The following is an 11,685-nucleotide window of genomic DNA, read 5'->3' on the forward strand; positions in this document are numbered from 1 at the left end:
GACCAAGGACAGAACTCATTTTCTTGTCAGCTCTGGGAAACAATTCCTGGGGAAGAAAAAACATGTAATAAGAACTAATGAACACAAATCTCACACAGCAAAGCTATTTCTCCTGCAGGCTGAGGCAAATACATAAGATGAAGAATATGGGGAAAAGGAAATGGCCAAATTATTCTTAGTAAATACAAGTTAATGTAGCTATCAAAGGCACCAGGTTGCAGAAAATCTCTGGTGATAATTTTGAATATATGGTATTGCTGTGCTGGTATTTATATTTCTCAGAGTAAAAAAAGGATTCTGCTGCAGAAGGATTTTTTGCTAAAATCCCAAGTGCACCAGTACTTCACTTAAACCAGCACCCGCTTTCAGTACGGTGGGTTGACTTTCAGTACTGTGGATTTCAGTTGCACAATCTGACCAGAACTGATTGCATGCAGTTATTTGAAATGCAGCTTTTCCTGCTGCCAATCACTTTGTTTACTGCTTGTGTGTAAACAACGCCTCCCCTCATGGGCATAAGGGCAGATTAACTGCAGTAATTACTAAGCAGATGTCTGCAAGTGAATACCCATTTCTTAGAAGCAGATTATCTTCTGCACTAGCATAAGGGAAAGGGATTCAAAGGAGGTGCTGCTGTCACCCCACAAGTGATGTGAGCAGCCTGGGGGCTCAGCAGAGGGCTGTGTAGGTCTCAAACCCTCTGCAGGGTGATAATCATTGACCTACTTGAGATCAGTGCTGGGAGATGTTTGGCACTTAATTCCTAAAAGTGACCACCAGTGAGTGAATTGCCCTCAGTGCTACCTGCACTTCTTTTCTGTGAGTTGTTTTTCCTCTTCCCAAGAAATCTAAGGCTTTCAAGAGGGCTCAACACCCAGACTGAGATCAGCCTGTGTTTCCCAATAGCTCTATTCCCACTGAATTGTCCAAAAGGTGCACTCAGTGCTAAGTGCTAAGCTTATTTAGGAGTCTTTGAACTTGAGAGAGAGGTCTTTACTAATCCAGTTGTACTGCCAGCACAGAAATATGTTCAGAGCAGCCCTTTGGTGCCCTTGAAGCCTCTCCTGGCATTTACTGTTTTTCAGCTGAGCAATCACCTTGCAGCCTATCCAGAAAAGCCACTTCTGGCTTTTGGCTTGTGGCAAGAGCTTGCCAGTATGTGAAGACACGTGTACATGCAGAAGAGATGTGGCTGTGTCCTATTTCAGTGGGCACTTTCAAATCAGCTGTCTGGATTTCAGAGGCCAGTCTTTTGAAGCTGAGAGACAAGACAGAGACCTGGTTTTCTTTGGATGAACAAGTCATGGCATTGCCTCCATTCCTCTCCTGAAAAAGAACGCCTCTGCATGCCACAGCAGGGAGTGGTGACCATGAGACTCTTTCTCCCACCATCACTGAATAAGCTGATATGGGATGGGTTTGTTTCCATAAGCAGAGGACACTCTTCTACTGCACAGAAATAGTTTTGCCTTTGGCATTGAATCACTCTCAGACCCATCTCATAAACTGCTGACTGTCTTGCTCAAGAGGCCTTTTTTTGTGAGCCCCTGGGACTCATGTGAACATATGCAAACCCTGCATTTGGTTCTGGCAGCCAGTTTTACAGAGGAAAACTTGGAAATCTAACCTTAATTGATGATTGATGTATTTTAAAAAGGAGTCAAAAAGCAGATTAAAAAGGCATTTAGAGTGTATTGGGTTTGAGATATTTCAAAGGTAATCTCCTACCTGTAGGGAGGGTGATTATTTTTCACCATCTGAGGTTTGCCATCTCATTACTGAGTGACGACAAAAGCCCTTGTTCCTCCATGTGAGAGCCATGCAGAGATTAGAGCTCTGCAGGCTGTGCTTTCCAGCCCTGCAGGAACCAGCCAAAGGAAGGCTGTTATCTTTAGACAAATGCAGATAGCAGGCCTGGAGGGGAGGTACTCAGATAAAGTGTGAGGGGCTGCCACAATGGAGATTTTTCTGGGAAGTTCAACCAAACTCTGGAAGTGTGTTCAGAGAATTGTCCTGTGTACACGTTAGGAATTGCGAAGTGGAGAAATTGACACATTTAAAGATACTCTTTCCATTAAGAACACAAGCCCCCAGGTTTATTTTTGTGCCATGAAAACTACCCTGGGGACTTGGCCCACAGCAACACTACCATTGATGTTGCCATCCACTTCCATCTGCCATTTCTGTTGTCCCTGTCTTTATAGGCTTGATCCTACAAATCTTTCCAATTAATTCAAGGGGGGATTTTATCTTTCAGTCCCACAGACATAGAGCTGTCCATATAACTCTCCAACTGGATAGTAGCCTGGCTGACTGTACTTCACAGGATCTCTGTGCCCATACAGAAGTTTTGACTGGAGGCTACAGAACATTTATTTGAAGCTTTTTCTGCACATATGCACATATTGTAATGGTTAACAGTTGTAAAAATTTTGAATGGTTACAGTTGTGAAATTTTCATGTTTGACAACTATATTTTTGAATGGTGAAAGAGAGATGAGGAACGTCAAGAGAAAGGACAAGGGATGTAGCAGTTATCTGGAGAAATTAGTAAGCCTGATATAAAAAGCTCACCAGTCCTGAGTGAAATTGAAACACAGACAAAAAGGCACATGAAAATATATTGGATATTGCTCAAATATCAACCACAAAAGAAAATGCTAAACCACAATTTTTCTAGTTATATGATGGCACGCAGTATTACAAACTTTTGCAATGTTATCATGAGTCTTCTGATGCTTGGTAAATTCTTTAATTACCGGCTTCTTTGTTTTTCTGGCTATTCATGAATTTCTGTTTTATATTTTTTTGAAAAAGCACCTCTGATAGAGCAAGATTGTTGCGCTCTGAAGAAACAAACGGACAAAATGCAGCTTTAGTTCATGAACCAGGTGCCCTATATTAATCAGATCATTTTTTTGCCAAACCTTCTTTTTTCCTCATAATTGCTTTGTTTCAAGTCCTGATTTCATGGGGTTTGGACTGGCAATAGTCTAGAAATGCAGCTTGTTTCTGTTTGGGTGTCTGCAGGTGATTTTGGTGGTGTTCATTCTGGGGCTTCGAGCAGCCTGCTCTAGTGGAAGGTATCCCTGTCCATGGCAGGGGGCTTGGAGTGAAATGATCTTCGAGGTCCCTTCTAGCCCAAGCCAATCTATGATTATTTCTCTCGCTACAAGAATGATCCCAACGTCCTGTCAGTGTTGATAGCTCAGCTTGTTGCCAACTGCAGAGATTTTTCCATGCTGGATATTGCCGGTATGCAGGCAGCCTTTTCCAGTCAGCAGACAAGCCCTTCCCATTACAAGGCAAGCTGCGGATATTCAGGCGCAAAACCTCCTCCTCCTCTCTCAGCCTAACAATTCCATGAGGCATTAAATCCCACTGGAGCTGGCTTCCTCATGCTATATTAAGTCCTGTCTTTCCAAACTTAGGGTTCCTGATGGGACGAGGGAGATAATGTTGGTGTTTAGGGAGCAGACGGGAAGCGGAGCCGTCTGTCTGGGAAGCCGCCTCGGCCCCTCGGAGCGTAAGTGAGGCAACACCAGCGCTGCGGAGGCAGAGGTAGGAAATTACTCAAGGTGTTGTGTGCTGGGAACACAACACCGGTACCTTAAAATGCTCTGTGGCTTTTATTTTCCCTTCGCAGCAGAGGGAAATAAGCACAAGAATAACCCACGAGGAGGCAGAGTCTGGAAAAAGCCTCCAACTTCCCGTGCGGGAAAGCAGCAGCAGTATCAGCAGTATCATCATCATCATCCTCCTCCTTCGTCTTCTTATTTTTCTTTTCCTCCACTTTGCCCCCCCGCTCCCCGACCCTGTGGAAGTCCTCGGCCAACGCCGGCGGGACCGAGGGCTCCCGGCCGGGGCGGGGCGGGCCGGGGCTTGGCCCAAAACACCGCCGGGCCCGCCCCGCCCCGCGGCTTTAAAATGGCGGCGGCCGTGAGGGGGAGCTGGCAGAACGCAGCCATGGCGGCCGATCGAGTGTCTGTGGCAGTGCTGCTGGCGGCGGCCCTGCTCTTCTTCGCCGGCGTCGTGCGGGGCGCCGGGCTCCGCCCGCGGCTGGTGGGCGCCCCTCAGCCTATCGAGAACCCCGAGAACGATGAGGGGCTGGAGCGGGCTCTGCAGTTCGCCATGACGGCGTACAACAGGGCCAGCAACGACATGTACTCCAGCCGGGTGGTGCGGATCATCAGCGCCCAGAAGCAGGTGGGAGACCGCGGGGCGGCATTCTCTGTGACGGGGCTGGGAGTGAGGCCGGCCGCGTTCCTGTGCAGAAAGGGCAGAGCGCTAGCTTGGGGGCATCTGCAAGCTGTCGTGTTTTTTTTCCCCACAGAATGTGAATAAAAGCCCTATTTTTATATCTTGGCTTGTCATAGTCTGGGTGACCTTGAGTGCTGTGCTCTATGGAAAGAGCCAGTGGCTACCCTGCGCTGCTCATGAGTTAACACATGTCTCTGTTTATTGCTAAGGAAACTGCTTTGTGGGACATGTTTACTTGGATTTTGTTTCCTGTTTCTGAGGAGGAGCCAAGTGCCTCTGTAGTGGAGGTTGCCACATACAATTCCCTCTGTACTTTCACAGTCTGTTTTCCATCATGTAACAGGATCGCTGCCTGCCTTCCTGCCAGGCTTCTCTCGGCAGAGAGCCCTTCTCCGTGTGCTGTGAGTAAAGTCGCCTCTGCCGACTTGTCTTGTTGCAGATCGTGGCTGGAGTCAAGTACATAATGGAAGTGGAGATTGCCCGGACAACCTGCACAAAGCCAGCAACTGATATCCAGCACTGTGCTTTCCATGAGGAGCCCCAGATGGCCAAGGTAGGCTCCAGGGCACAGCCTGCTGATGCCCACCCTTCCCCATTTCCAGCCCTTTCCCACTGGCTGGTTTCATACAGATGGCTGTGGTCAGTGTCCCCTGTCTGCCTCAGCCAACACCAGCGACCCTTATGCCTTTATACTTAACAAGGCAAAACAAGGTTTGCCCTTGCAGAACTTGTCTTGCCAGTTGATGTCAGAGGAGGCAGGGCATTTTGGCTGTTTTTTAAGTGGAGCTCAGGCTGGAGCAGTGCATGTGTCTCAGTCCTCTTAAGAAATAGTCGTGGTCTGGATCAGAAGGGTATGTGGAGGAAGCTCTGTCAGGCCTACAGGCCTCCTGGCTCTCAGTGCAAGGGTCCTCAGTCCCCATAGAGTTCTCATCTCTTCTTTCCCATGGTGATGTAAACATGCTTGGCATGCTTTCCTGTGGCACCTGTATTGCTGTGAATAGAGCTTTGGGCAAAGCACTGCCCAGAAGAAGCAGATCACCCCATCTCTCTGTGCCCACCAAGCAGTTACACAGGCATTTTGTAATGAGTAGCTGAGCTCTTTGAGTGGGAGCACCAAACATGTCTGCCTTCATCTGGCCTGAGTTTCTCCATAGTGCCTCATTCCTTCTATTGATGGCAGCAACAGGATATATGTGCCCTTTGTTCCTGCATGTGTGAGAGGTGTAGCTGCACATAAGAGAAGCACAAAACTGGTGCGTACCATTATAGCAACTGCAGTGATTTGTCACACGTGGCTTAGCTGTGCCTGTGGGCTTATGTTTGGGTATTATCCATGCTGAAAGCTTTCCTCTGTGAGTGGATAAAGGAGATAACCTGATTGTCAGCAATGCTGACTGCTCAGCTTTATTTCTTAGGGTTTGTTTAAGAGATGTGACTCGCTCTGAGCACGAGAGTGCTGCTCCAGAATACTTGTCTGGAGAGGGCAAATGTAGAGAACCACAGGAGTGAAGAACAGTGGTAAATGACACTGTTTCATGCTCTCATTTTCCTAACTACTCTCTTCTTTTTTTCCTTAGCACGCCATTTGCAACTTTGTAGTGTTGAATGTTCCTTGGAGAAACCAAGTGGAGCTGCTGGAGAGCAAGTGCCAGTAAGCCTACCTACAGTCCAGCAGAGACCAGCAACCAGTTGTTCAGATTGAAAAGAAAAAGGCAATAACACAGATGGAGATGGGCTTTATCAAAGCCTGTAACTTGGCTACTGATGTATGCTTGTGCTATGCAAATTAAACCATGTAACTTCACTTTTAAAGCACAGTATGATCTCAACTTTTTCTTCTTTGGAATGACTATTTTAGAGCAGCTGTTTTGGTCTTCTACAGCTTTCCCAATGAATTCACTCCGTATCAGAATTCTTATTAAACCCTCTTGGTATCCATGTTAAGTGACTACTGTAAACATAAAAACTTAATTAACAATTGCCATGATGTGTGGTTTTCTTTGATCTTCTGCCATCTTGGAGGGAGGGTTTGCTTTTAGTTGTCACCTAAGAATGGAATGTAAAGGAATATTGGGTCCTGATCACAGCAGAGACAAACCATGCCTGCTCGTTCCTTAGCCTGGCCTCTGATTTTGAGTAAAAGATGGAAGCTTGGCTGTTTTCACAGAAGGAACTCTGCTTTGGAGAGCTGTTGATGTTGGGAAGAGTAGCTGAAGCTGTCACAGTTTTGGGTGCTGGCTGCTGTACTGTTCTAAGGTGGTAAGGAAGGAGGAGGCTCCCCTTGATAAAATTGCATTTTCAGGTAGTGGGGGAAGGTGCTAGGTCAAGAGAGACCCTTGGGTGAAGGTCCTGAGGTGAACAATGGAGGTTCTTGTTTTTTCACAGTCCTGACAAAGTGGGAAATGCTCTATCATGTGTTTTTGCTTTTCTGTATTTTGAAGTAAAAAATTCCAAATTCCTTTTGGTGTGAATCTTGCCCATGGATACAGTGAGTCCAGCTCATGGGTTGTTCTTCCTCCCAAGGGAAATACTACTTCCCCTAATTTGCTGGGGTTTGCCAAGCTTGCAGGGAACACTAGGCACCTTGGTTCATCTTATTGGGAGGATGAGCTGCTTGCACAACACCAAAGATCTACATCGGGGTTGTGCTCAGATCCAATAGGAATAAATCCCTGTTTTCCTTCCTTGTCACCCCATTCTCAGTGCTCTGCATGAAGGTGGCCTGATTTTTCTTGCCAGCCAGGTCAGTGACTGCACATTTCCATCTGCTGACCCTGGAAATCCTGGGTCAGGCTGCTCAGGTGCCCTCAGTTGTCCTTCTCAGTCTCCTCAGTTCATACATGGTTACTCCCTGGCTTCCATCTGCACAAGCACAAGGCAGTGCTGAAGGAATTCCCTCATGCTTTAGGTGAGTTTGCCAAGGAATCTTCTATCCTCTTGGCTTGAGGGTGGGTAATTGCACAAATCTCCTTCAAAGAGAGTCTAGGCTAGAAATGAAGGTGCAGGTAGCCATAATGGGGCGTTTCTAGCACTTTGTTGTATTTCTTATCCAGCAGCTCAGAACAGCTCATGGGAAAAAGTGGCTGTGCCAGAGAAGGTGCGAGTTTGAGTGCTAGGAGCTCCTGAATCTGGAGGTGCTGCATTTTCCTGTTGAAATGCCAGTGACTAAGGGCATGAATGAATGGCACAGATTGCCCCATGCTCACAAACTGCTGAGTGTCAGCCTTGGTGATTATCCTACCTGGAGAAGTGCCAAAAAAAGCCTGACCTAATTTGAACACCTTCCGCTGTGGGCTGTGTTGCTTTGCATTTGCAGCAGTCTAAGAGCATTAGTGGGAGTTCCCCTGCCAAGAGCATTTTGCTTCTCAGGACTTTTTGCTTGGCTGGCTGGCAGTGACTGGGCCAGCTGAACACTGAGCCCTCATTTTTTAGCTGCATTCTCTGCCTATCTTTTTCAAATGTTGCTGTCAGATGTGAACAGGTGACCAGGGAAGTGCTTGTTTCATGTAGTTGCTTTGCTTGCATCTCATGCATCAATTCTGGGGACATTCTGCCTGAAACTTAGTAGGGTCAGAGCTTTGCTGCTGATACAGCTCAAGGCCTAAGGCTTTTTCCTGGCTCTGGTTCTCAGGGACAGATTTTAGGGCCAACCATGTGAGAAGTGTAGCTCTCCTTAGCAGTGCCTGCCCTTGCAGACCTGTGCTCACATGGACTTGTGGCTCCCAGCTCCTGGGTCATTGTTCCCTGCTTGTGCTGCTCCCTGGGTCATTGCCCTACAGGGTTCTTCTGAATCTTGAAATTGTATCAGTGTCCAGGTGTGGACACTTCCCTGTGCACACAGCTGAAATGGCAATTTCCTGCAATTATGGAAGGAAATGACCATGAGAAGATTTGGATGACCCTGCACCCTCAGTCTGGGCCACCCAGTGGTGTTGCTGATGTGAATGTACTCATGGTGCATCCTTAGCCTAAGGCATGGAGACCTCTCAGGGAGTGTTTAAAGATGCTTGCTTGTTTGTCTTCATTGTTAGCATGCAAAGCCTTAGAATCCCTAGTGTGGATCCCTCAGAAGGTCAAATTTACCAATCAAATACACATCCAGTTTTAAATCTTGGTGCTTTGTCTCTTGACATGGGAGAGGGAAGAATTCGTGTCCCTTTCCTTGTGGGATGCAATGGTCACCTGAAGATCATTTCTGCAGGGTTGAGTAGGAAAATGTCCTAAATTGGATCTCTGCTGGCAATGCTGAGCCTCTCCATGCTCTTGTCACTCAGCTTTAGTGGTGACCTGCCGGTAAGAAGGTGGGAGGACAGGTGCCTGTTTCTCCTCTCTGGGCAGCATTGTCCCAGCTGGGCAGGGAAGAGTGAGGAGGAGGACTCTTCTTGAGTGAGAAGAACAGCAAACCTGCAGGCTCCACGGTGCAAATCCCTTCTGAGTGTCTCCCTGCTGACCCTCTGGCATGAGTCATGGTTCACTGGGGCAGCAGAGCCTGGGGCAGGACCCAGGGTTTGAGGTGACACATGCTGAAACCTCTGTATCATCACTCACTCACAGGGCATTGCCCAACCTCCCTGAGCTGGTGGGCTCCTGCTGGTGGGATTTTGCAGCAGGGAAGAAAAGGAGGAGCTCAGCTGCTCATCCCCGTGATAAGCTGGGGTGTGTGTTGGACCCTATTTTTAAGCTTTCTGGAAGGTGATGTGGGTGTGTGTGAGCACAGGGCTGATGATGGGGAAAACCTTTCCCTGTTTCCAGCTGGAGAAAATCCCCCAGTGACTCATGATGCCCTCACTGTACTATGCCTTGCAGGGAGGCACTGTCCTCTCTTCCCAATGAGCTGAGAAGCTTCATACCTTGTGTCCTGCCAACTCCACCACTTTTCAGCATCCAGCTGCAGAAGAACTTTGGACTCAGGTCAGGGAATGGATTTTATATCTTGAGAATACAAGCTAGCAAAAGAAGAGCTGTTCCAGTGAAATAGTGATGCTTACACTAAGCATGCCCCTCTCCCTTGTCCTAGGTGGTGTCTCCATCTGTAGAGGTGACTACAGAATGGGGTTTTTTTCCCTTCTTCTGGGGCCAAGGAGGGAAGCCCTGGCATCCCTGGAGGAAAATTACCATCTCCAAGTGCCAGGACTGGCTAAAAGCAGGAGGAGGCTGGAGAAAAGCTTGGCTGCGCTTAAAGGGAGACTTTGGTTCACAAATGCAGCTGTGCAGTACCAGAGCCAGTGGGACAGATGCTGTTCAGACACCACGTTGCAACTCCCTTGGGTGGCATTGTGTGTACCAAGCTCCATCTGGGCAGAATCACAGCTTGGTGAGCTTGGGGATCCCAGAGCTTGTTCCAGAAGGAGTATGTGGGAACTCTTCAGGAGCAGGCTTCTCTCAAGACAAGCCATGACCTATAAAATGAAATTAGTTTTGGGCCTCTGAGCATGGCTGGGCTGGGCAGGTTGGCTAATTACACTGACCTTCCCTTGGTAAAACCCATGGGACTGGTTAAGATGACTACAGATTTTTAATTACCTGCTTTTCCTTGCTGAACAGCAGGTCTTTTCACTGCTTTCTGTGTTAGCCAGATAACATAGATGGAAATGTTTTTCCTATTTAATCTGACATTTTCAGTGTCTGCTGCACACCCCAGATGGTTCAGTGGAAATGATTTCTTCTGTGAGATGTTGAAAGAGTAATGAAACATGATGTTTCTACAGCTCTGACACGCTTTTTGCCCAGCTGCTTGCATGAACAAAACTGTCTGGGATCTCAGTTTGATAGGAAATTGGAGAACTGACAAGAAACTTATTTGCTCTGTGATCTTGTAAACTACTCTCCAAATGTAGGAAATGCTTCTCACAGATGCTTGTGCTAGGAAAGCAAGGGATTCAGATATTAGAGGATAAGGGGTCTGGAAGGTCAGATTCACCAGGGAGGAGACCTGCTGTAAACCAAATTTTTCACCTGGTCACAGAGAGTGTCAGCTCAGTGCTAACTGCAGAGCTTCTCAGCTGCTAATGGGAGGAAAAATGCCTGACAGATTTTCAGGTGCTCCACTAAGCATCCTCCATCTATCAACAGAGCCAGTTCGATTGGGAAGTAGTGAGGGTGGGCAGTGAGTGTGAAATTAAACATTGGCCCCAGACTGACATGTCTTGGTCACATTCCACTGGACTTGGTCTGAAGTACTGACACAGGCAAGCAAGGTTTATGTATTTAGTGTTACTTTTTAAAAAAATTTATTTTTATAGAGAATGTTGAGGGAACCCCTACCATTGGGGAAGATGCTGTGTGGTGGTATCTGAAATCAGCACTTAAGCTGCAGATGTGACCAGGTGTCCCTCTGGGCTGCTCTTCCCTGGGCTTAATCACCAGTATCTGCATTTTACTGAAGCATTTGTATTATCTTGTGGAAGATACAGTTTTACAAGCCTTCCTGAAACTTAGATTTCTGACAATCACACTTGTGCCTCCTGGGCTGGAAGAGAGAATAAGGCACTGCTATAAGGCACTGCTAGCAATGAAGAGCAGGGTATTGCTAGCAGGGAAGAGCAGGGCAAGCAACAGTATTGGATGAATTTCCAGCATGGAAAAGGGGTCTCTGGATCCCCCAGACCCCAGGGACTAAGTCAAGCCTTCCTTTCTCAACTCTTGTGGCCTCATACATGTAACATAAAATCCTTCCACGGGGGGTCAGCATCTTACAGGAGATGCGCAGGAATGGAAGACAAGCCGGTTTCTTACCCTCAGCAAAAGGAAGGCAGCGCCAAGCATCTGCCACAGCCCTGTTCCTTATCCCAGCAGGTCCATTTTCTTCTGAGTGTCTGCTTGAGGAAGGTCTGATCCAGCCTGCCTGGAGCCTGCTTTGATCACCTAGGCAGAAGGACACTAGAGGGGACTGATCAATGTCCCCTGGTCTGGCAGGAGGGCTGAGGGAGGCACTACATCAACCATCCCTTCAGAATCCTGGATGTTCGCAGCAGATACTCTCTTGCAGGATCAGCACCTGTTTTTGCAGCTCTTTGCCTGGGTATTTGCACTGCCAACAGACACCTCTCGTGTCCAGGTGTTATGCAAACTGAAGGAAGTTACTTTAATTTAACCCCATCCTCTTGTCCTGCTTCTGAAGAGAATTGTTTGTTGTAAGTGCGGTGAGCAAACCCAAATGTATCTGCCCCTGGGTGGAGGAGTGTTTACAATGTTCTCTGAGATGATGATAAAGATTGGTTTTGTTGCTATGGGATTTCTAGTCTGTAATAGAAAATGTGTTTTTCTCAATAGCTCAGATGTGATGGAAACATTTGGAGAGCTTCTGTCAGTCATGTCCCTGCAAACAGAAATCCTGAGGCTGTGTAAACAAGTGTGGGAATTGGGATATTGAAATATGAGCATCCTTGACCACTAATCCTTTGTACCTGGCAGGTGCCTGGAGAA

The 11,685-nt window shown here is 47.3% G+C and overlaps 1 protein-coding gene across 1 annotated transcript; it reads left to right on the forward strand.

The window, feature by feature from the left end:
* Window positions 1-3,912: 3,912 nt before the first annotated feature.
* Window positions 3,913-6,242, forward strand: LOC311151634 (cystatin-like). The gene is made up of 3 exons (XM_084202205.1): window positions 3,913-4,206; window positions 4,700-4,813; window positions 5,838-6,242. The coding sequence occupies exons 1-3, from the start codon at window positions 3,928-3,930 to the stop codon at window positions 5,913-5,915; spliced, it is 471 nt and encodes a 156-aa protein (XP_084058331.1). The 5' UTR covers window positions 3,913-3,927; the 3' UTR covers window positions 5,916-6,242.
* The last annotated feature ends 5,443 nt before the right edge of the window (window positions 6,243-11,685 follow it).

Source organism: Fringilla coelebs (assembly GCF_963513975.1).
Source record: "Fringilla coelebs genome assembly, chromosome: 3".
NCBI classification, from domain to species: Eukaryota; Metazoa; Chordata; class Aves; order Passeriformes; family Fringillidae; genus Fringilla; species Fringilla coelebs.